The 24,012-nt window shown below is 53.6% G+C and overlaps 2 protein-coding genes across 5 annotated transcripts in view; one reads left to right on the forward strand and one right to left on the reverse strand.

Annotated features, from left to right (window-relative positions):
* Positions 1-1,250: 1,250 nt before the first annotated feature.
* MAVS (mitochondrial antiviral signaling protein) lies at positions 1,251-7,015 on the reverse strand. Of its 3 annotated transcripts, none has more exons than XM_068189053.1 (7): positions 6,958-7,015; positions 6,187-6,316; positions 5,905-6,085; positions 5,336-5,553; positions 4,375-4,948; positions 3,102-3,256; positions 1,251-2,644 (listed from the first exon to the last, which is right to left on the reverse strand). In XM_068189053.1, exons 2-7 carry the CDS (start codon positions 6,301-6,303, stop codon positions 1,985-1,987), a joined length of 1,905 nt encoding a protein of 634 aa, XP_068045154.1. In that variant the 5' UTR covers positions 6,304-6,316; positions 6,958-7,015; the 3' UTR covers positions 1,251-1,984. The 3 variants fall into 3 exon arrangements, with proteins under 3 accessions (XP_068045154.1, XP_068045156.1, XP_068045153.1); XM_068189055.1 differs by lacking the exon at positions 6,958-7,015 and adding an exon at positions 6,512-6,921; XM_068189052.1 differs by lacking the exon at positions 6,958-7,015 and adding an exon at positions 6,462-6,921.
* Positions 7,016-8,583: 1,568 nt separating this feature from the next.
* PTPRA (protein tyrosine phosphatase receptor type A) overlaps positions 8,584-24,012 on the forward strand; it is a 115,428-nt gene continuing 99,999 nt past the window's right edge. For both annotated transcript variants that reach the window (XM_068189048.1, XM_068189047.1), the window contains exon 1: positions 8,584-8,846. The gene's annotated coding sequence lies outside the window, so the exon portion shown is untranslated. The remainder of the gene's footprint in view (positions 8,847-24,012) is intronic.

Here is a 24,012-nt window from a genome sequence, read left to right on the forward strand (position 1 = left end):
ATTTTATTTTTAATGGGAAGAGCAGCCCCCATATTCCCTCTCCTGGCAGAGGGGGGTGGGGAGTGTGTTTAAAGGACTGTCCCTTCCTCCTTCAGCAGCAGGCACTGAGCAAGGAATGAACACCTTGAGCTCTGCTGGAAAGCAGCCCTGACACACCACAGTCAACACCTCCCTCTTGCATCTATTGGCTGTCCTTAGTTTTATGGAGGCACTTCTTGGATTTTTGAGCAGAAGGAAACTATTGGGAGGGTGGAGCAGCCATTGAAGGCTGAGTGACCTTTCCCACCACAGGCCAAGCTCCAGGTGTGATGGCTGCACTTTGCAGCCAGGCCCCAGAGGGCTGAGCTCCCTGCCAGCAGGAAGAGCGGATTTTGGGAAGTTGTGCTGATGGCAGGAATTTAGGATTAATAAGTTACTGGACACAAGGGGATGAAGGAAGTGATTCTGCTCCTCTGCTCTGCTCAGGTGAGACCCCACCTGCAGTGCTGAGTCCAACATAAGAAGGATGTGGAGCTGCTGGAGTGAGTCCAGAGGAGGCCACAGAACTGAGCCCCTCTGCTCTGGAGCCAGGCTGGGGGAGTTGGGAGTGTTCCACTGGAGAAGACTCGGAAAAGACCTTCCAGCAGCTAGCTTCCAGTATCTAAATGGGCTACAAGAGAGCTGGAGAGGGACTTTGGACAAGGACCTGGAGTGACAGCACAAAGGGGAATGGCTTCCCACTATCAGAGGGCAGGGATAGATGGGATACAGGGAAGAAATTCTTCCCTGTGAGGGTGGTGAAACACTGACACAGGTTGTCCAGAGCAGCTGTGGCTGCCCCATCCCTGGAAGAGTTCAAGGCCAAGCTGAATGGGGCTTGGAGCAACCTGGAGCAACGTAACTACTCCAGGCTGTTGCTTCCTCATTGCTTCACTGTATTTTAGAATCACAGAATGGCTGGGGTTGGAAGGGCCATTAATGAGCATCTCATCCCAGCCCTCTGCCATGGGCAGGGACACCTTCCCCAAGACCAGTTTGTTCCAAGCCCTTTAGACACTGGAAGGTGCTACAAGGTCTCCCCCATAGCTCAGAGCACCTCAGACTCTGCTATGGCCTCCCTGCAGTGCACAGTTGATCCTGTTTGTGACCCAGCCTGGGCAGAAGGTTCCTATACCCCTACCCCTAGTAACAGGTATCAGGAGGGGCAAGAACTCCATCTGCCCTTCCAACCAAGCTCCAAAAATCCAGCCTAAAAATCAAAGACACCCAACAACCTTTTGTGGGACCAAGTCTGCTTGATTTTGGCATTACCTGAAACATTCCTCTTAAATCAGAAACCCCTTTCCCTGCCTGGAGTGGGTGAAATGAGGCTGATCCCTGATAATGCTGGTTCGGTGCAGATCTTTCCTGACCCTCATGTTTATCCCCAGGGTCAGTACTACAAGAAGCAATCCCAGAAGGGGCAGCAGAGCCAGAGACACCAAGTAAGGCAAACTGAACATGAGATGTCCAGTGGAGGCTGCTGCACCCACCCTTGGGCACATTTTCAAGCCAAGAGGAGCAGAGCCAAGAAAATCAGCTCTGCTGTTATCGGATATCTGCACAACCTCTCCTGGCTGCACTGCACAAAGGGACCTGGAGGTCACCCTTTGGATCACCAGTGTATGTTTCCCTGAGGCCTCCTGGGACCAAACAAGAAAGACATGGAGAATCAGCAGGAGTGCTTTCCTTTTTGACTCTATGGATCATTTTGGAGTGGGATCTTCTCCTCCAGGGGTGGAGGAAAAGAGAAGGCTACAGCGAAGAAGACGGTTGGAAAATTGGAGGGAATGGACCCAACCCAACAGCATCATGTACCAAGGCCTCTTCCAGCAGAACCTTCCAGAAAAAGATATAACAACGTCCCTACTGCCCCTTGCTACTCTTCAGGCTTCAAATGCGTTGGCCAAAATCCTGTTGCCAGAGGAATCCCCCGGGCTGCGTCACGGTCGTGGCAACCCATGCACTATTTCCGCAGCCGGATGTACACCGCGAATGCCACGGCAGAAATGATGCCAACGGCTGGAAGGACGTACAGCAGGGACAGGCCACTGCTGTCCCCCTTTGGGACTCTGGCCTGAGGTGAGCTGGTGGCAGCATCACGGCCACTGCCAGAGTTGGAATTCACGGAGCTTCCGAGGGGACTGACTCCATCGCTGCCGGCTCCAAGCTGGACGCTGGGGTGATGATCCACACGGACCTCATGGGTACCCAGGGAGGTGCTGTCCCAGCTCGGAGCAGGACAGGAGTCTCTGCTCGCTCCAAATGCCTCCTTTTCTCCGGGGCCTGCAGGAACCGAGGAGACTCTGGGGAACGCTGCTCCTGAGCTCAGGCTATCCCTGCTCACCAGGACTGGGTCGCTGCTGAGGCCAAGGCTACTGGAGGTGGTGGAACAGGGGTTGTTGGGCTCCCGAGAGCTCGGGCATCTGCCGGCCACCTCTGGACTGCCCCGAGGCATGGACACGAGGACGCCCGGCTTGTTGAGCTCGTCTTCCCTCTCCTCATCACTGTGAGACGCCCAGATGCTCGTGGCAGAGCTCACCCGGGAAGCTGATCTCCCAATCATGCCTTCGGAGCCGTCTACCACAGCTGTGCCCAGGACAGGGTTTGCTGAGGCCGGGAGCACCTTTAGGAGACAAGGAAAGGGGCTGGGTGTCAAGGGAAGCACCCAATGGCCTGGTCTTGGGCACACAGGTCCCACACAAACCCACTTCAACACAGTCCCCACATCTGCACTAACAAGACTGTGTCAAGGGTAACAGGGAGGTGAAGGAGGGAGGCACGCAGGAAGGAAGGGGAGCCAGGCAGTGAGGAGAGCAGTGGAAAACAGCACCTAGAAACCAGGAGACTGACTGGCAAGTTAAGGTGGGGAAATAAGGAGTCAAAGCCCAACAGAGTTTGGCTCTCTTCTCCCATGCTCCACCACACAGCATGTGGATGGTAACGTGAACACAGTGGGGGAAAAAAATCCCTGTATAAACTCATCACCAGCTCACAGTGTGACACTGCAACAGAAAATCTAACCACAGGGAGTGCACAAGGACATGAACGAAATCCAAGTGGCAAGAGCAAAGGTCACCTACTTTCTCCTTTGTTGCCACAGAGGGGGTGCTGCAGGCTGTATTCCCAATGGGCAGTTTCTTCTCTTGAGTAAGAGGCTTCACAGAGGTGTCACGGGATGGGAAAGTGTCTCTGGGCACAGGGGTAGCACCCACGGTAGTTGTTTCCATCGAAGCACCTGTCAGGGAGAAAACAAAGCACACTCGATTAACCAGGGGGCCTAAAAGGTGAGATTTGCTCTTCCTCGAGGAAGCTGTGATAGGACAGTCCCCAAGCTGAGGGGGTGGCACAGGGAGCAGGACCCAGTGCCCTGGCTCTGGCTCTTCTGTGGCACCTATGCTTTCCCTGCAGCTGCAGTTAACTCATGCAGGGTGGGCTGCAGGGCTGGGGAGCACCAAGGCAAACAGAGGCTTTTAAGGCTCCTCAAACTCCATGTCCACCCAGCCAGGAGGTGCCGACCCCACATGGCAGAGGGGAAAGGGCTGGGAGGGCTGGATGTCTTTTTTCCCCCACCCCAAGACCCTGGAGAGGAGGACAGGGCTTTATCCTGATTCTATGATGCCCACAGGTAAGGGATGTAGGAGATGCTAAAATTCCCCCACATTGAGGATACAAAGATCTCTGAAAACTAGGGGAAGGGGAGAAGTTTCACACCCCAAAGCTGCTCCACTGACAAAACAAAATTAAAATGCAGATGGATGAAATTATTGTTGTGGGTTCTCTCCAAACAAAATAATCTATTTTATTTATTTTCTATTCTATTCTATTCTATTCTATTCTATTCTATTCTATTCTATTCTATTCTATTCTAACCATTCCCCCAGCACTGACAAGGCCACCATTAACCCATATCCCCCAAATGCCACACCTAAATGGCTTCTGAATGTCTCCAGGGATGCTGACCATCATTGGCCTGGACAGCTTTTTCCAGTGCTTGACAACCTCTTCCAAAAAGAAATTCTTCCTACTATCCAATCTAAACCTCCCATGAAACAATTTTCCTCTCATCCTGTTGCTTGCTACCTGGGAGCAAAGCCCAATCCCCCCCTTGCTCTACCCTCCTGTCAGGGAGTTGTAAAGACTGAGAAGGTCTCCCCCAAACCTCCTTTTCTCCAGACTGAGCTCTCAGAGCTTCCTGAGCTGCTCCTCATCAGACGTATGCTCTAGAGCCCTCCCAGCTCCATTCCCATATCTGGAAACGCTCCAGCATCCCAGTTTCTTTCTTGCAGTGAGGGTCTCTCAGCAGCACCCCCTGCTCCCTAGTGGCTGCCTGGTTCTGCCAGCAGGGAAACCCACCTCCACTCCCTGGGTGCTCTTGCAGCATCCCAACCTGCTTCTTCTCCACATCAAACTGCTCCTGTATGAGGAAGGGGCTGCGCACATCCACAAAGCTGCCCGTGGGCTCACCATGCCCAGAGCTTGGCACAGGCTGCTTTTTTGGCATTGAGTTTGGGGGCTGCTTCCCCACACCACGAGTGGCTCCCTCCAGCCTTGGCGGTGACTCTGTGACGATATCCGAACTCTCTTCGGGCTCATTCCTGGCCTGCCCAGGGCTCTGAGTGGCACCTGCATCCCTCGATGGAACAGACCTGCCCAGGGCCAGGCCCGGCGTGCCGCGGTGCAGGTGGTTGGCGTTCCCGAAAAAACCGTTGTCCACACACACCGGCCGGCGGCTCAGCCAGTCCCGGCCCTGCTCTGGGGACACGGCCGGTGGCACTGCCACTCCTGGCATCCCCACTGACACCGGCACGGTCCCGGAGGGGTGCGAGAGATTCCCCTCTCCACTGTGCCCGCCGCTCACTCCGCCATGGACTTTGCTCCCAGGTGGAACTGGCCGGGGATTCTCCTGCTCTGGGAGTTTTTTGGGGAGCTGGAAGGAAATGAGTTGTGTTAAATCACTGGGATGAGGGGGTTTGGGACCACGGGGGAGTCCCAAAGCCTGAGCAGTGACCCCTGCAAGGCTGGTTATGAAGGGGGTCTGGGGTCTCTCTTTGGGACCCACCCAAGGGTCGGGGGTTGTAGAGAGAAGCCTGGACTGCCAAAGCAGACCCTGCACTCCCCCCATGGAGGGAGACACGAGAGGGAGCAGTTACAGGGCCATATATAAGCTGTAAGTTTCCAGATGCAGCAGAGATCAGCAGCGAGCGGCTGCTCGGGGTGGCCCTGAAGGAGCCTGGCCCTACCACAGGCTCCCCAAACCCAATGAAAAGGTCCAAAAGGGATCTCGGTGTCCCCATCCAACATGTGCCCTGCTCACCGATTCCTGCACCGGCAGTCTGGCCTCCGGCGCCGTGCTCGTGGTGGTGGCAGCACTGGGCAGGACAGGTGGATGGTCACCAGTGGTCAGGTCTCGGCGTGGCTGCCCAGCCAACGGGGCAGGATTTGGCCGCCGGGATGGTGTCTGGGCACTGATGGAGGAGGCGGTGGGATGGGCATCACTGGGAAGGGAGGAGGCATCAGCAGGAGCTGAGGAGCCTGGAAGAGATAAGCAGATCATTGCGGGAAAAACCCGAGGAAGCAGAGGATAAGTGCGGGGCTGAGGCAGCCCTGTGTGTGTCCCTGCTCTGTCCCCACATCAGCCAAGCCCACAGCACCCCTTTGTTCATCTTTCCATCTTCCCTCAGGTGAGAACCCCAGCCCACCACCAGCCCAAGCAGCTTCAAACATGGACCCATCATCCTCAGACACGTCACCACAGAGAAGGACATCCCTGGGACAGTCACAGACAACCTCCAGCACCCTGGGAAGCCGAGGCAGGGACAGAGATGTCATGACCCCACCTCCAGCACCCCTCGGGGCACACCCGGGAAGGATGATGCTACGTACGAGGTCGAGGTTGCCAGGTATCGTAGATTTCCTGCAGCTCATCAGCCAAGTGCCCTGCGTTGTTCTGGTGCAGCGCCTGGATGAGATCCTGCACCCAGCCCTTCCGGCACCTCAGGTGCTGATAGAACCTGAAGACAGCTGCCTGGTTGCCCCGAGTCTCCTCCCGGGCGAGGAGTTCATCCTAGGAAAAACACACAGGGTATCTAAGAGAGGGTCTGGCTTAGAGGTGAGACAGCTCTATGCTGCCATTGGGGAAGGAGGCTCAGGAAAATAGGAAATTACTCTGTCAGAATCGACCAGGCAGGTCAGGGAATCGGCTAGCGACGCCACTCGGATAGCCCCGAATTTCTTGAGGTTTCTCGTAATATGGGTGTACACTTTGTCCTCAGCCAAACCCATCCTGGCTCAGTACCTGCAGAGGGACAGAGACCTCGGGTGAGCAGAGGCTGCTGGTGAGCCTCAGGCTGTCTCCAGAAGCTGGGGCTGTTCCACAGGCAGCCGTGCCCTGGCACACACACTGCGATGAGACAGGGGAAATCCTGTCGGAAACCACGCACAGAAAATTCGTTTGGGTTTAAGTTCAACGCTCAGCTTCACTTCCACAGACCCCGCTTCTTTCTACCACCGCCCACGCCGTGTTTATTCCCACTCTGCTTGTTTGGATTGAGCCGGCGGGTTGGGTGCCGGCCTGGCGGCAGGGTCACGACAGCCGACAGGGCAAAACAGGCGACACGGCCAAGGCGAGAGCCAGAGGCCACGGCTGGAATCCCGTATAAGCAATGCAAAAACCAAAGGGGAAGGCACAGAGCTCCTTCCCACAGGGAGCAGCGGCCCGCAGGCCGCGACGTGGCTCCGCGCGCCCTCACCATGGGGGGCCCCCCCGCCCTCAGCGCGACCTTCAGCTCCCGGGGGGGATCTCCAGGAGGCTCTCCGCTCGCCGATCCCCCTGGCAGAGCGGCCGGGGCTGGCGGCCGGGGCTGTGGCGGCCGTGGGGGTGGGCGCGGCCCCGGTGTCCCCTCCCCGCTGCCCTCACGGCCCCTGAGGGGCCCTCACCTGCGCCCGCCGCCGCCGCGCGCCCGGCACCGCTAGGGCCCCGCCCCCTTGCGTCGCGTCCGCTGCTGATTGGCTGTGGCGCACGCCCGTCAGCGTGATTGACAGGTGTGATGGAGGGGGGGTGTGTGCGGTTCCGGTGCCGCGGGACAGCGGGGACGGGGAGAGCCCGGGGCGCGTCCCGCCGGGACGGGAGCGTCCCTCCTGCTGGAGACACCGCGGGAACAGCGGCTCTTTGGTCTGGAGAAGAGAACACTCTGAGGCCATCTCGCCAGTCCGTAAAAATATCTCCAAGCAGGGGGTCACAGGATGGTGCCAGACTCTTTCCAGTGGTGCCCAGCGGCAGGACAAGGACTAAAGGCAGCAAACTAAAACACAAGAAGTTCCACCTCAACATGAGGAAGAACTTCTTTATGTTGAGGGTGGCAGAGCACTGGAACAGCTGCCCAGGGAGGCCATGGGGTCTCCCTCTCTGGAGACATTCCAAACCCACCTGGACACGTTCCTGTGTCACCTGCTGCAGGGGGATTGGGCTGGGAGATCTCCAGAGGTCCCTTCCAACCCTAAAATTTCTGTGATTCTGGGAGCTGGAGCTGTTCAGCCTCGAGAACAGAGATCTGAGGGGGGACCTCAGGACTGTATTAATGTGTGGAGGTGGCGTGCCAAGTGGATGGACCCGGCTCTGCTCTGTGCTGCTCCTCAGGCTGCCTCCAGAAGCAGTGGGACAGGAGGCAAAGGGCAGAAACTGGTGGAAGTTCCAGCTGGGTATGAGGAACATGGTCTTTCATGTGAGCACAGTTTGTCCAGGAAAGCCTCATCCCTGGAAGTGTCCGAGGCCACAGGTGATGGGGCTTGGAGCAACCCGGGATAGTGGAAAGTTGTCCCTGCCCGTGGCAGGGAGTGGAACGCGATTTTCTTAAAGATCCCTTCCCACCCAAACCATTCTGTGATTATAATTAATTGAAGCCAGATTTTCTTATTCTAAATCATAAAAAAGGATCATATTTCTGGGTTGTTTCTAATTAAGAAGAGATCATTGTAATGAGCAAAACTTACCTAATGAAAAAAAAAAGCCACTCACTCAGTTGCACCCAGTAATTTCTGTTCACAGAATCACAGAATCGTACAATCATAATCATACAATCACAGAATGTTAAAGGTTTGGAGGGGACTTTAATCATCCCACGCCGCATTGCCACGGGCAGGGACAACTCCCGTTAGACCAGGTTGCTCAAGGCCTTATCCCAGCTGGGTTTAAAAATTTCCAACGCTGGGACATCCAAAACTTCCCTGGGCAACCTGTTCCTGTTCTCACTGTGGTCGCAGCAATATAATAATATCCAATATAAATTCCCCCTGTTTCAACTTGTACACGTTACTCCTCGTTCTGTCTCCGCACCTCCTTCCTAAGAGTCCCTCTCCGGCATTCCCGTAGTATCCCACCAAAACTTTCTGCTTGTCATCCCTTCATTTCCTAATTAACAGTCAACAGTTCATCAGTTTCCTGCTCCGGAATTTTGGGAAGCGCGGGATCGGGAGCGGGGAGGCGCAGTGCCGCCTCCGCGCCACCAGGGGGCGGCACCGCCCCGCGCCGGGGGCCCGCCTGGCCACGCCCATGGCCACGCCCCCGGCCACGCCCCCGGCCCGGAGCCGCACGATGGCGGCGGCAGCGGGCGGGCGGCGGCGGCGGCGCCGCTGAGCGCCGGCAGAGCCCCGAGGGGCGGCGGGGGCTTCCCGCACCCCTTCCCCTTCCCTCATCTCCCCCTCCCCTTTTCCCCCGACCCCCCCCCCCCGCGCCCTCCCCCGCTGCGCCGTCCATGGTTACGGGCGGCCGAGGCGGCCTCGCAGCGGAGCCGTTTGGGCGGGAGCCGGCGAGGGAGCGGCGGCCGCAGGTGAGCGGGGAGGGGGTGGCAGGTGACCCCCGGGGATGGGCACGGGGTTGCTGTGGTGGCGTGGGGGGTGATGGAAGGGGCGGGGGGCGCCACCCACGCGTGTCCGCGGAGTTGGGTCGCCCCCACCCTGTGCGCGCTGAACTTGGGGTTTGGTGTTGGCGTGTTTGGGGGTGCGCTTGGTGGTGAGAACGGTGATTTTCTGAAAGTGATCGCCGGCTGGGGCTCTTGGATTTGCTCCCTTGGAGCGGGTCCAGAGGAGGCCACCAAGTTGATCGGAGGGATGCAGCACCTCTCCTGCGAGGAAAGGCTGGGAGAAATGGGATTGTCCAGCCCGCAGGAGAGAGGGATCCGGGGAGACCTAAGGGGGACCTCTCAGTAGTTGAAGGGAGCCCGCAAGAAAAATGGAGAGAGACTTTTTACACGGGCCTGGGGTGACAGGATAAGAGGGAATAGCCTCACACTGAAAGAGGGTATGGTTAGATTAGATATTAGGAAGAAATTCTTCCCTAGGCGAGTGGTGAGGCCCTGGCACAGGTTGCTCGGAGAAGCTGTGGCTGCCCCTGGATCCCTGCAAGTGTTTAATGCCAGGTTGGATGGGGCTCGGAGCAGCCTGGGCTAGTGGAAGGTGTCCCTGCCCATGGCAGGGGATGGAACAAGATGAGCTTTAAGGTCCCTTCCCATGGTTCTGCGAACTTCCTTCCACCCGTGGGTCTGCAGCGACCCACGGGGTTGGACACGGAGGTCCAAGCTGAGGACACCCCTCCAAGACCCAGAAAACATCTGCAGGGCAGGGCCACCGTGGCCACCATCTCCTGCCACCACGGCCACCGTCTCCTGCCACCACCCACCACCGCCCTGCTGCAGGATGGCCGGGCTCCCTGGACGCCTCCACTCAGGACCCTGCGGCTTCTGCTCCTGACCCACGGTGGGACTGCATCCCCCTTGGCAAATCCAGCCTGTGCCAGTGGCCAAAGGCTTCTTTTGGGACCGATATTCCAGCTTGGGGGCTTGTGGCCTGGCTGCTCCCTGGGCCATCCCTCCGGGAGATGCTCCAGGCTGGCACACTGGAAGGGACGCCCTCCTTGCTGTGTGGTCCGAGGGTTCTGTCCCTTCCTTCAGGGCTCTGTCCCCTTCTCACTGGCTCTTTCTGCTCCTCGAAGGGTGTGTCCGCTCCTCCGCGCATCCCAAACGGGAATCCCAAATGGGAATGTCCGTGCTGCCCCTCTCCAAGCTCTCCCACGCTCGGCTAGCTGCATCCTCCCTCCTCGGCCAGCGCTTGCTTGTTTCTGATCTTGGATGTCATCGAGGGTGGAAAATGTGACAGGAAGGAAGGGAGGCTTTTTTTCCCCTCCTGCTAAATATGGACTGACATTAAAAATCCAAATACTGTCGCGCAAGGAATCCCAACCTCTGTTTGTCGAGGGAGGGAAAACGATGTTTTCTGCCTTTTCGGTTCCAGCTGGGAAGTTTCGCAAGGAGTGGTGGAGTCCTTGCCGGGAGCCTCAGGAATTTACTGAGCTTGTTCACAGGACGCTCTCCCAGCGTCTTATGCTAAAAAAAAAATTAGTCATCCCTTCTCTGCCTGCCCGTGGCTGGGGGGAGCTTGCTGCGAGCATGCAGGATGCTTGGAAATATTTAAGGATTTTTTCCTCCTGTACAAGGAGTTCTAGAAACGACAGGAAATAAAACCGCGGCCCCAACAGGAGTTTTTCATCTTTATTTTAATTCCTGTTGCTGCAGCAGCCAGTGGCAGGGAGGGGAAGGATGTGCTCGGGGCAGGCTGCAGCCCGGTTTGCAGGGAGGATTTGTCTGTCTCTGTCAAGCATCAGATGCAAACTCATGCTGTTATTCCCAGAGAGATTGGGAAAAAGGGATGGTCATGGCACTGCCATCTCTCTGATGGCTTCTGCTGTGGCCAGGTGAAGAGCCAGGATGCTTTTTGGGGAACAGGGACCACAGCTCCCCTCAGATCTGGGGATGCTGGGGAGACAGAAACTCGGTGTTTGTGCTGGGCAGAAAGTGGGCACTGCCACCTTCCCATTCCACGTGTTTCTTTCCATCCCTGTTGGAGAGCTTCCTGGGGGAGTGCCTGTGGGAAGCTCCAGGGTTTTTGCCTGATCTTTATTAAAACAGTTGGTTAAAGCAACTGGTTGGTTACAGCTGGCTGAAGGTGGTGGAGTCATCGTCCCTGGAGGTGTCCAAGGAACTACGGAATGTGGCACTCAGTGCTCTGCTCTGGTGACAAGGTGGGGACTGGTCACAGGTTGGACTTGTGAGGTGGTGGTCTTGGAGGTCTTGTCCACCTAAATGACTCTGGGATCCTGTGAAAGCAGTGGGGGATCCCGGGAGGTGCTGGAATAGATATTTCCCATTTCCAGGGCGCCGGTGCTGCTGCGTTGTTCCCAGACTAAGGAGACACAGCCCTGCCTTCCTGAAACATCCCTCACAAATAACTGCATCTCTGTGCTGCTCCGTTGGACTGGTCCAACATCAGCATCCTCGTGGAGGAGCAAATTGAATTCCCCCTCTCCCTGTCTCCTCCTGCTGCCAGCCTACATCTGTTCTGCTCCAACCCTCTGTGTTTCCAGCAGGGTGGTGGATCCCAATCCAGAGGCTGTGTGACCTCTGCTGTGCTTGGCTGAGCCAGTGTCACTGTCATGGTCTGTGTGATGCCTCAGAACACTGGGGAGCATGGTGGGGGGGATATTTTCTGTGGAACAGAGCACCTGTAGTGCTTCCATGGGGTCAGGAGTGGCACCAGCTGCTGCCTGGTCCTCCCCTCCTGGTGTGACACGGGCAGGAGGTCAGTCATCCCTGGCCCAGCTGCTCTCTGGGCTCATTCACAAATCTCATTTTCCTCTGGAAATAAAACAAATGCCCGGGCTTTCCCCTCATGGTGGAAGTCATTTGAAGGCGACCAGGTCCGTAAGCATCCCCCAAGCCTGCGGACAGGAAGAGACACTTGAGCAGAGAGGTAGGAAATGTCCGCATTTAGAGCAGTGGCTGATTCATCTCCTGCTCTTAACTCTTTCCCCCCTGATTTCAGTGGGATCCAGCTGGTTTGATTCAAGGCTCAGAGCCCAGGGAGGCTCTGGCTGGATCACGGAATACTGCTGGGTTTTGTACTGTCGTGTTTACGTGGTTTGGGGTGGGAAAGGAGCGGGGTGTGCGGTTATCCGAATCGGATAACCAGAGCATCAGCAGTCACATTAGGGAGGATTAATATTTAATATATAGGGTATGCACCGTTGTGCTTAATCACTATCTGAAGGGCTTAGGAAGAGATTTAGTGATAAGCAAGTGATTCCTGAGCTGTCCAGGATGATTTCTTGCATCTTCCTCTGGAGCAGCTGGTCCTGGATATCGCTAGAGGCTGGTGCAATCCTGTTCTTCCTGATGTCTCCAGTTTCTGTAAGTGGGTAGAGTGGCTTTCATCACGAGTGCTTGCTTCTCATTAAACTCCCAAATGCTCTGGAAACCCTTTTTCTCTGATGCAGCTCACGTGGCTGGACTGTCAGCAGTGGTACCTGTCAGCACTTGAAACTTCTGTGTGTGGCCAAAGCTCGTGGGAACCATGTCGTGGGATCCATGGACATTGTCACAGTCTCATACATCTGCCCAGGCACTAGTGCAGAGGCAGCTCATTCATTATTTTGTCTGCCTAACCCCTTTAGGAGGCTTTTCCTGTCATCTCCAGGCTCCCACCATGGTCCTAGAACTCCCCATGAGAGCGGTGCTGCTTTCCACAGCTGCTCCATGTTGCCTTACATGTTTTTTTCCTGCAGCATGAGGTTTTTTGTACTACAGCAAGGTGGAGGCTGCCCCTCTGGGAATGCTGTGTTTGTGCAGGGAGGAGGTGATGCTGGGGAGTGCTGTGTCCAAGGCTGGGGTCCTCAGCACAACGAGGACTTAGAGTGACTCCAGAAGAAGCAATAAAGGTGCTCCGAGGGCTGGAGCTGGATGCTCCTTTGCTCTGGAGCCAGGCTGGGAGAGCTGGGGGTGCTCACCTTTAGAAGAAAAGGCTCCAGGGAAACAACAGAGCCTCTTCCATGGTCTGAAGAGGGGCTCCAGGAGAGCTGGAGAGGGACTTGGGACAAGGGATGGAGGGACAGGACAAGGGGAATGGCTTCCCACTGCCGGAGGGTGGGTTAGACAGGATATTAGAAAGAAATTTTTCCCTATGAGGATGGTGAGGCCTTGGCACAGGTTGCCCAGAGAAGCTGTGGCAGCTCCATCCCTGGAAATGTTCAAGGCCAGGCTGGACAGGGCTTGGAGCAACCTGGGATGGTGGAGGGTACCCCTCACCATGGCTGGGGGTGGAATGAGATGATCTTTAAGGTCCCTTCCAACCCAAACCATGCTGTGATTCTATGGCAGGGCGTTCAAATAATGCATCTGTACAGCCACATGTCCTGCAGGTTTGAGGGCTGTGTCTCCATGGAGGGAAACCCTCCTTTGGGCTGCAGGAGGGTGTGTGCCTGCACCTCCCTCCCTCCCCCAAAGCAGAGCTCTCCTGGCTGCTTTCAGCCACAGCTTTCAAACCCACGGTGCTGTGGTTGCTTATGTGGTACCTCTGTGTGTTTATGGCAGCTGCAGTTTTGATGGTGGCAGTCAAAACACCTGAGTGTGGCTTGGGTTTTGGCATATTGGTCACGCAGAAAATCCCGGTGTCTACTGTAACAGGCGTGGAGGTTGGAAATCTTTTTCAAATTGGGACTGCTTTTATTGCCCAAGAGACCTGTGGAAGAATTAGAGAATCAGGGGATGGTTTGGGCTGGAAGAGACCTTAAAGCTCATCTCCTTCCACCCCCCTGCCATGGGCAGGGTCACCTCTCACTAGCCCAGGTTGCTCCAAGCCCTGTCCAACCTGGCCTTGAGAACGCTCTTTTTATTCTCTGTGCAAACAAACAGATCACTTGCTTAGGCAGCAGCAACTCTTTATTCCAGAATAATTTGTTGTCCTAATTCCTTCCTGTTGAAGCAACTCCATTTTGCATGGGATAATTAGCACTAATTTGGGCCTGGGATGGAAAACAAGAGTTCTCTGACTTCAGAGGAGCAGACAAGAGCATAACCTCTGCCTTTCCCCACATGAGTCAGGTCGTGCCATGCCATCCCTCCTCCGAAGCAAAATTAAAACCTGTCCGTGAGACCAAACATTCCAGGGTGGTAGGAGGGAGCAGGAGGTGGAAGTGTCACCAATTTTAAGCCTTCTGCTGTTGCAGGGAGCTGAGGACTAGTGTGGTGAGGGGGGGAACAGAGCAGCACCTCCTTCCTTCTTGGCTGACGCTGAGGAACAAATAAACAGAAATGTTCTCACCGCGCTGATGTGAAAAGCTGCTCCTGAGCCAGCCTGGCCTGCTGGTGGATTCCTGGCGCCCCAGCCAAGTACTTGAGACCTTTTTATTGCCCTAACGAGGACTTCCTCATCCTGCCCCGCAGTCTGACTCGATCCACAGCTCTTTTCTGGTCCTTCCAGGAAGACATCCCTGCTCTGCCTTCTTTGTGGAGGGAAGGGAAACCAGCCAAATCCCTTCCCTGCCCCAAATCCCTGCATGTCTGAAGAAGAGGAGGTGCAGGGCATCCTTCTTGGTTTACCCAGGAAGCATGAGATGAATTCCAGTGGGCAGCTGCCTCTCCCCTGCCTGTCTCCCAGCTGCCTTTCTTGGTTCTGGCAGGTTCAGTGTTTGCTGATGGGGTTGTGAGCACTGAGGCCATGAACATCTCTTCAGGATGAGTCCTGGAGGCAGTGGAAATGGGAGATGTCCAGCCTGGAAATCCCAGCTGGCAGAAAATGGGCTTTCATTGGCTTGATACCTGACCACCAGACACCTTGGCTGATTGATGCTGCTTAGACAGAGAGTTTTAAGACCCAGACTCATAATTTAGGGGTCCAAGACACTTCTTGGCACTCTGAACTCCATCAATAAAGGTGTGTTGTAGGCTCATTGTGGAGGTGCTGCAGCAGCATACCTGTCTGAAAAACAGGGTTTGGCCTGTTGGAGCTTGTAGGTTTTGTGTATTAAGTAATAGGTGACAGGAAGGCTGGATCCAGGTATGAGCAGTGAATCAATCAGCACTGGATTGCTCTGGGGTTGAACCAGCCCCCCTGGGATGACTGTCCTCCCATAGCACGCCTGATGTTTCGAAATAATCTCTGATTGATTGTTCTGATGATCTAAACCCCAGGGGTTTAGCTGGCTTTGGGCTCCACCCCATCAGTGGTGACCTTGCTCCAGGGCTGAGGGGAGCAGCAATTCCTGGTGTGACTGCTGAGAGCAGGATGTCTGTGCTCACGTGCTCTTCCCCAGGGAGTTGGAGATCATCTGCCCAAAAGAGAACTTACAGAGGTTCCTCCCAAAACTGACACCCAGCCATCCTCACTTGTCCTCTGGGAGCACTGATCATGGAATCACAGAATCACAGCATGGTTTGGTTGGAAGGGGCCTCGAAGATCATCTCATTCCACCCCCCTGCCAAGAGCAGGGACGCCTTCCACTAGCCCAGGTTGCTCCAAGCCCTGTCCAACCTGGCCTTGGTCACCTCCAGGGATCCAGGGGCAGCCACAGCTTCTCTGGGCACCCTGTGCCAGGGCCTGCCCACCCTCACAGGGAACAATTTCTTCCTAATGTCTAATCTAAACCTACTCTCTTTCAGTGTGAAGTCATTCCTCCTTCTCCTGTTGCTCCAGTCTCTCTTCATCTTTCCTATAGGCTCCCTTCAGGTCCTGGAAGGCCCCAGTTAGGTCATCCCAAAGCTTTCTCTTCTCCAGGCTGAACAATCGCAGTTCTCTGTCTTTTCCTTACAGCAGAGCTGCTCCATCCATCTGATCATCTTGGTGGCCTCCTCTGGACTCATTCCAAGAGGCCACAGTGGTGAACTTGCCAATTAAGCAGCAGATCCTCCTGGAATCCCTGGCATTGTCTGAGCTCCATCCCTTGCTTCCCACCTGTATTTTCAGAGGTGGTGTGGCAATTCAATCTCTGATTTCAAACGCTTCAGTCACAACCTCAGGGCTGATAGGACTAATTTGTGTCAGTAAATGCTGTCATGGTCCATGTCAGAGAGGGTTCTGCAGCCAGGAAATCTGTTCCTGGCCCCAGTGTGATGGCAACCAGCTCAAGGTACTGCTTGCTTCCCGCCAGGCATCTCTTACTCCATCCCCAAAAATCTCAGCTATACCCACTGCAGAACCAGCCCTGGACCAGGGACAGGAGCGACAAGGCTGGAGGAAGAAATGACCAACCAAGGCAGGGAAATAGGTGGCAAAAAAAAGCCAGGAAGGAACTCAGGTCTGGCTGCTCAGCCAAACCAGGAGGAAAAAAGGGACAGATCTCCCAATCCCAATGCTGTTAGAGCTTTCTAGAAGGCTGGAACCCTCAAATAAGTAAATCTCACTGAGTAAGAGGAGAAATATGAAGAACGGGAATTGCTTTTGTGTGTGTGTGTGGTTTTTTTTTAAAAAAGCATTTTAGTGGTTTATAAAGATTCCAGCAGCACTCTGGGAAAGCGCAGCCTCCCGTTCCAGGCACCGTGTTCAGCACAGGAATATCCTGGCTCTCGACCTGCAGGTCGAGAGGTACCATAAATTTTTCTGGTGATAGTGTGTGGCAGGCCAGCATGCAAAACTTTTCCTGCTGCTTTACAATTTGAATCATGTTTTTATCACACCAGCAGATAATCATCTCTCTCGTGTTCCAGAAGCGAAGCTCATGTGGATGTGTTTGAGAAGCCTGAAAAGAAATATATTCACATGTGTTTGCCAGTGTTGTTGAACACATGGTGTGTCTCAGAGCCTCTGGATTTCACTCTCTTGCAAACTGGCCACTCTTAAAGGCTCAGAAGTACAACTTTAGTCCAAATGCTGCAGTTTCATACCCCTTCCACAGCAGACACTAATGCCATCCCCTAAATGATGAATTAGAGATGAATGGAGATGAGTTAGAAATGAATAATAAATTGGAAAGCATGGATAATCCTCGAGATTTTCTCTTGAGGAGACTTTAAACCTATTTGGCTACAGGCAAATAGATGTTTCTAATCCCAGTTGCTGTGTAGAATTTGCATCCTTGTTCTGGTGGCAGGGTCAAAATGCTGGGTGGCATCTTTGGGTGACCTGGTGGCAGCAGCTTGTCTTTAGATACTGAGACTGGGATTAGAGAGGTTCAATTATTTTATAATCTTATCTAGGAGTGTGCTTAATAACCCTTTCCATGCAGAGATTTTCCCTCGTATCCAATCTAAACCTCTCCTGGTGCAATTTAAGGCCGTTTCCTTCTGTCCTGTCTCTTGTTCCCTGGGAGCAGAGTCTGACCCCCACCTGGCTCCAACCTTCTGCCAGGGAGCTGTGTTCAGCCAAATCATTTATCATCTTTCTAAACCTGTCTTGGCCTTCAGTGGTTGTGTGGGAGTTATTTTTTGACTCCAGCAGGTACTTGGAGGTGAAATCTGTGGCCCAGCTGTTTGGGCTTGGACTGGGGCTGTGCTTCAGCTCCGACCGTGCAGGTCTGGCCTCCCAGAATCCAACATCCAAACGAATAAAAACAGGGATAATAAAACAGGAAAAAGGCTAGCTGAGAGAGAAAAGCAGCTTTGGAAGGGCTAGGGTGAATCTCTGCTCTCCTGAGAGGTAAATAAAAGGTACAATCATGTTTTCTCATCTCTCTCATCCCCTCCTCAGCCTCAAAAGATGACAAACCTGGTGGTTGCCTGAGCGTTTCCCACCTTGGATCCATCAGCTTTTGGGATGGTTTGGAGGGACTCCAAGTGTCTTCATCCCTCTTGATGGCTGCTGTGAGGGTCCTTGTGGGACCTCATGTCCCTCAGCCAGGGCTGCAGGGGAACTGTTGGTGATACATGTGCAAAAGCAGCGCTGCAGGTGCATGTTCCACAGCAGTGACACATCTCCTGATCCACCCAGGAAAGGCTGTGGAGGCACCTGAGTATCTGATACTGCTTCTTGTGTCCAGGTTTTATCCATGACATCACGAAGGATTTACTCCTCACTCTCCTTAAAATGTTTTAGAGCAACTTCAGTGCCTGTGCAGAGGTATTTGCCTCTTTTTTTTCCCCAGGATATTCTGTGGGGGTTGTTCGAGTTTATGTAACTTCCCATATGTTGCCCTCTTCTTGTAGAAACTTGAAGATAAATTGTGAAATGCAGGGAGCTGCTTTAAAAGGATACATCCTCAGCTGGAGCTCGGCCTGTTTGCAGCCAGAAAAGGGGAACCTGGGAGCCCTCTGTCCCTGTTTTCTCTCTGGCACAGCTGAGTGAGCAGCATGGGATGGAGCACCTGACGCTGCCCCGCTGCCCAGCGCTGGGATGCTGCTGCAGGAGGAGCCTGTGGTGAGCTGGCAGCAGGCTCTGGAGCAGGCACGTGCTGTGAGGGTGGTGGTTTCTCCATGGAGGGGCTGCAGCCCCAGCATCATCCCCTGCAAGCTTCTCTTTGCAAAGCTGCTGCATTCCCTGCAGTGCCCCTCTGCCCAGCAGAGAGGGTGTTTTAGGTGCAGCTTTAGGTCAGTGTTTATTGGACCACTTTGCTGGGCCTGATCTTGCCAGGTGCTGCTTGGTCTGCATTCCCATGTGTATCATGGAATTGTTTGGCTTGGAAAAGCCCTCTGTGATCACTGAGTCCAACCCTTCCCCCAGCACTGCCAAGGCCACCACTCACCCATGTCCCCAAGTGCCACGTCCACACGGCTTTTAAATCCCTCCAGGGATGGGGGCTCCACCACTGCCCTGGGCAGCCTGTTCCAATGCCTGACTGCCCTTTCCATGAAGAAATTTTCCCAGTATCCAATCTGACCCTCCCCTGGCCCAGCCTGAGGCCGTTCCCTCTCCTCCTGTCCCTGTTCCCTGGGAGCAGAGCCCGACCCCCCCGGCTGTCCCCTCCTGTCAGGAGTTGTGCAGAGCCACAAGGTCCCCCCTGAGCCTCCTTTTCTCCAGGCTGAGCCCTTTCCCAGCTCCCTCAGCTGCTCCTGGGGCTCCAGCCCCTTCCCCAGCTCCGTTGCCAAAATCAAGGGGGTCTGAGGGCGCTCAGAGTCTTGCAGATCCACATTTATTGGCTCCTGTGGAACACAAGCTCAGCATCTGGTAGAAGATTCGTGGCTCTTGTTCTCTGCAAACTTGAACAAAGCCCTTCACTCATCACCCAGGTCATTTCTGCTTATCATTTTTGAAAATGGTTCGGTCCCAAGTGCAAGAGGAATTGTAGGCAGGATGCTGGCAGAGCTTGGAGCCTGCCTTCCACTGGGGAATTACACTGTGTGTAATTAAGGTCTCCAAAAAAAACCCCTTTCCAACCCCCCTGGAGCAAAGCCACTGAACAAACCCCTGTTTTGAAATTCAATGCTGAGAAACTGATTTTGTCCTCTGACAATTGCTCTTGTTTGACCGGTGGACAGAGAACGAGGAACTCTGTGCACAAGTGGATGGGAAAGGTGGAAAGTCCTGAGGGGAAAAAGTGCTTCAGGGATGAGCCACACCAGGTCTGATGATAACTGGCTGGAAACTTCAGCCAGGGCTCCTGGGCAGCCAGGCAGCCTCAGCAGTGCCAGGAAAACTGAGCTCCCCCACATCCAAACCCAGGAATTGACCCATTCACTGGGTTTTTTTTTGAAGTTACGGCAAGATCATGAGTGTCTTTAGGAAGCCAGGAACTTTGCAGTTGCTCAATACTCGCTCAGCTGCTTTGGCATGGGTTATTTGGAATGGTTTTATTTCTGTAGGATGGTTTCAGAGTTCCCAGTGTGGGATCTTTGGAGATGAGTGTGTTTAGCTGCTGTGGAAAGAGGTCCTTGAGAGGTGGGGCCTGGCTTGGTGACTGTGGCTTCATTGGAGGTGACATGACAGCAACCTCTGGGCAGCACAGCAGGCTAGAACACCAGTCTTGGAGTTTAATCAGATTAAACTGTCTCTGCTGCACAAAACAAGTTCCAGCCTTTTGCTGCCCAGAATGCCAGAGTTTCATAGAATCATTGAATCATGGAATGGTTTGGGTTGGAAGGGACCCTAAAGACCATCTGGTTCCAACCCCTGCCATGGGCAGGGACACCTTCCACTAGCCCAGGTTGCTCCAAGCCCTGTCCAACCTGGCCTTGGACACTTGCAGGGATCCAGGGGCAGCCACAGCTGCTCTTGTGTTTGAAGGGTGCAAACCTCACCGGCTACAATTTGGCTCAGTTTGGGAGAGAATCTTTAAAGTTGTGTTTTGAAGCTTTTAAGGATTCATCCTCTTAGGGAACTCATGATGCTGTGTGTGTGCAGGGGGATTTCATTTTGGGCTGCTCAGTGCCCCACAGGCCAAGAAAAGTGGCGTGGATTTAAAGGAATTTGAGCTCCTGAAGCCCTAAAATTCCACCCAGCTGTGCCAAAGGTATCACTGCCCAGCTGAGATTGCTGCTTTATATTTAATAGTGAATTCTCCCTCCCCTGCTGCTTCATTAAGGCAGTGGAGTTGCAGAAATGTCAGTAATTAACTAATGAAGGGCACAGGTGGTAGTGCAGTAACAGCTTCCATGGGTGCACTGCTGTTCCAGGCTTTTCAATCCAGCATGGAAAGGTCACCTGTGCCATGCTCATCATGGCTGTGACTGGTCCCTTCATACATCCAACGCTTTCTCTGCCACTTCAGCTGCTTCCAGCCCCTTGGATGGTGGTGGCAGTGCATTCCATGTCCCCCTCCAAAATGGGATTTCAGGCAGGCTCTCAGCCCTGCCATCAGACCCCAAGCCCAGGGGTAGGAACAGGATTGCCACTTCCACTTTTTTTTTTTTTCCATTTTGCCTGTTACAGGAATTGTTGCTGACCTCTTCAAGCATTCCTTGAGCTTTGTCTTCTCTGGCAGGACTGGGCTGTTGGCACAGGGCATTTCCAGGAGGATTGTTTTGCTGTGGAGGTGACAAATGGCAGCTCAGCTCCTTTGGGATGCTGTGACCACTTCCCAAGGGAGCACCTGGAATGCAGAGCTCAGGCCTCCGTGTCTCTCCCTGTCCTTATGGAAATCCTTATTTAAGGTCCTGCAGGCTCTGCCCTGGGGTGATTCAGAGTTCAGACACTGGATTAGTGAATTTTGGTGGGTTTTTTGGAGAACCAATCCTGTGTCAAGGCTTGGGAGGCCTCTGACAGGTGCTGTGGTACAAACCCACCTTTGGACTTGGGCTACCGAGTTCCATTGGTGGACCAGCTCTCAGGTAACAGTGGCTTTTGCCAAAGACAGGATGGTATTTTGTGTCCTTCCTGTAGGAAGCTCTTGCAGTGACCCTCTTGTGGCTCTTCAGCCAGTTCTGAAACATCTCTGGCGACCCCAGTTTGCCTGTGGTTGCTTGATGTGCAGTTCCAAATGACCCTGTCAAACTGTGGTGTTGGATGTTACGTTCGAATAAATTTTTCTCGTTGCTGATGGTTTTACTTCATATATATTTTAGAAGCTGGGCCCTGATTTTACTTTGTAACAATGAAAACATTGAATAAAACACTCCAAAGCTTTCAAAGCATTTGAACTACATTCTCCCCTCAGACATTCTCAAGTCATTTCCATCCTGGATCTGGCCCCAGATATCTGCTCTGAGCTGTGCCCAGGTTGCAGAGCTCCTTGGATCTATCTCCAGAGACAAACAAGAAGGCCTGGGGAACATTGGGAATGATGATTTGGGGGAGAAGAACTGAAAATAAATGTGGTGGTTAAATCTGTTCATGCTACTAAGAGCCACTTGAATTTATTTTTGGGACCAATTTTGGTCCATCCTATTCTGGAGCTAAATTCATTACTTACATTTTGGATTATCTCCTCCTTCCCTCTTGGCCTTCAGCTGCCAAACCCTCCCTTCTCCCCCCGTGCCCTGGCACACAGAACTGCAGCATCCTGAGCTCCAGCACTGCAGATGTGCCAGATGGAGACACTGAGCTTGTGCAGGTCTCAATTTTGGAAGCAACAAAAAGATGATGACTTGAGAAAAACCTTCTTGTTTGTACTGAATTTTGTCAGAGCCCAGCGATGTTGAACAGGCACCTCGGAAGCTTCGTGCCAGGGGGCTCCCAAGTGTTGCTGCTGTTCATGGAACGGTTTGGGTTGGAAAGACCTTAAAGAGCATCTATTCCAACCAGCAGGGACACCTTCCACTAGACCAGGTTGCTCCAAGCCCCATCCAACCTGACCATAAAGCCACAAACATCCTCTGCTTTTGAAAACCTGTCCCCTAAATGGTCTTTGTGGACAAAATCACACTTACACCAAACACTTGTCCACTTAATTCTCACATCTGTTATTTTTCTTTCCTCTGGGTAGGGTTGTTTTTAGCAGCTTCGAGTGCGAAGATGTCTATTTGTTGTTTCCTGGCTGCAGAGTTGAAACTCTTTAATTTTCCTGTCTTCTGTGAGCTCTCTTCCATGAACCTTCCTTCACTCGCCACCCTCCTCCCATTTATCAAAGCCTGCCTTGCTCACAGATTTGGTGCCGGATGAGGGGCTGGGGTTATTCCCATTGTGTCACACCAGGCTGCCTGCTGTCCCCAGGGAAAAGGGAATAGCTGTGAAATGGAAGGAGGAGTCGGTGCTTCACACTTGCTGAGAAATGCTGGCTTTTGAAATGCCCTAAGCCCAAAGTCTCTTGCTTGGAGAACAGGTCTGATGTGCCTAGTGATGCTCACCACTTCCCACTCCAGTTCCCTATTGCTTGGCCCAAAAGGGATTTGTTCCCTCAGAAATGGGGCTCATTCAGCCCACTTTAGGTAGTGGACAGCTGAGGAAGCAACACTTGAATTTTTCCTAGAATAAAACGTCCTGCAGGGACTTCCATGTTTAATAATAATCTGTGAAACCTTGTGATCTCTGATTTCAAGTGCTGTGAGCTGGACTCAGTGGTTTAGTCACAAAATCACTGAATGGTTTGGGTTGGAAGGGACCTTTAAAGACCATCCCATTCCAACCCCCTGCCGTGAGCAGGGACACCTTCCACTAGACCAGAGTGCTCCAAGCCCCATTCAGCCTGGCCTTGGACACTTCCAGGGATGGGACAGCCTGGACAACCTGTGCCAGTGCTTACCACCCTCACAGGGAATAATTTCTGCCTAATATGCAATCCAGACTCTTTCAATCCTGTCTTCCAACCTTCCTTTCACCTTAGTGTCAGCTGTGCCTCTTTCACCGTTTACGTCTGCATTTAATATTCCCACTTCCTGCTTATTAATTGGGGAGGTCAAGCCCTGTCTTGTCCAAATTGGGTGTTCTCTGTGGCCCTGGTGCAGCAGCACTGGCCCCTCCATTAGTCCCTGGCTGAGCAGGGAGTGCTGCTGGCCCGGTCCCGAAAGGAAATGAAGGTGCAAAGAGCTGACAAGTTGTTTCATGGCGGGGGTGAGCTGATGTAAGATGGAGCTGGTGTTGTTTTGGAGAGTTGATTTTTCTGTTCCCCCCTTTCTGCACGTGTTGGACCACGTCTGGTGGTGAGCAAGGCAGCTCAGCTTGCTTACCTTGGCGTGAGCGCCGTGCTCCGGCGCAGCACCCTGGCCTGGCCAGCGTTTTGGCAGGTTGGCAAACGAGCTGTGTCCCACTGTGGCTGACAGAGAGCCTGGCACAGGTGGTTCTAGGAGTGCTTGGGGTGGGAGGTGAGGAAAAGGGAGCTCTCACCTGGTGGCAGTGGCCTGTGTGATCATGCAGCACAGAATTCCCAGCTCTGTTGGGTGCCCTGCGTGCCTGACTCCTGCCTCTGGTTAGGCTGAAAGGAAAATGTGGGAACCAGATGTGGCCCACCAACACTATCTTGTTTAACACCCTATCTCCAGATGTTTCTAGCTTGTAGTGCTAATTTCCACTTGCAGTTATCCAAGAGACAAATCCAGGATGCTTGCTGCCTTTAGAAAGAGGAGTCCAACTGACCTGAATGTTATCTCTTGCTTTGCTCAATCCCACATCTCTTGCACCCAGCTAGGACAAGCCTGCCCATCTCCAAACTGTCCCTTCCATCTCAGAATCATCTTACAGTGAATTGTTTTCTTCATCATCTGGGTAAGAGGATTGAACAGCAAGAAGAATCGGATTTTTGCCCAGGAAATTTTGTACTTTGCAAGGGCATTTCATCACATCCTTTTTTGAAGGCTGTAGGAACAGCTCTCTCCAAGGGATGCTCTTCCCTTGGGACTGCACATGCTTTTCTTAAAGTACACCAGCACG

Source organism: Anomalospiza imberbis, chromosome 4 (genome assembly GCF_031753505.1).
Source record: "Anomalospiza imberbis isolate Cuckoo-Finch-1a 21T00152 chromosome 4, ASM3175350v1, whole genome shotgun sequence".
Classification (NCBI taxonomy): Eukaryota; Metazoa; Chordata; class Aves; order Passeriformes; family Viduidae; genus Anomalospiza; species Anomalospiza imberbis.

Bases quoted from the DNA above. Each gene is read 5' to 3' on its own strand.
- MAVS (XM_068189053.1), bottom strand. From the start codon at position 6,303: ATGGGTTTGGCTGAGGACAAAGTGTACACCCATATTACGAGAAACCTC. The intron at 3,257-4,374 runs GTGGGTTTCCCT...TCTCCCTGACAG, and splicing joins AGAGCACCCAGGGAGTGGAG to GTGCTTCGATGGAAACAACT. The intron at 2,645-3,101 runs GTAGGTGACCTT...TGTCTCCTAAAG, and splicing joins CTGTGGCAACAAAGGAGAAA to GTGCTCCCGGCCTCAGCAAA.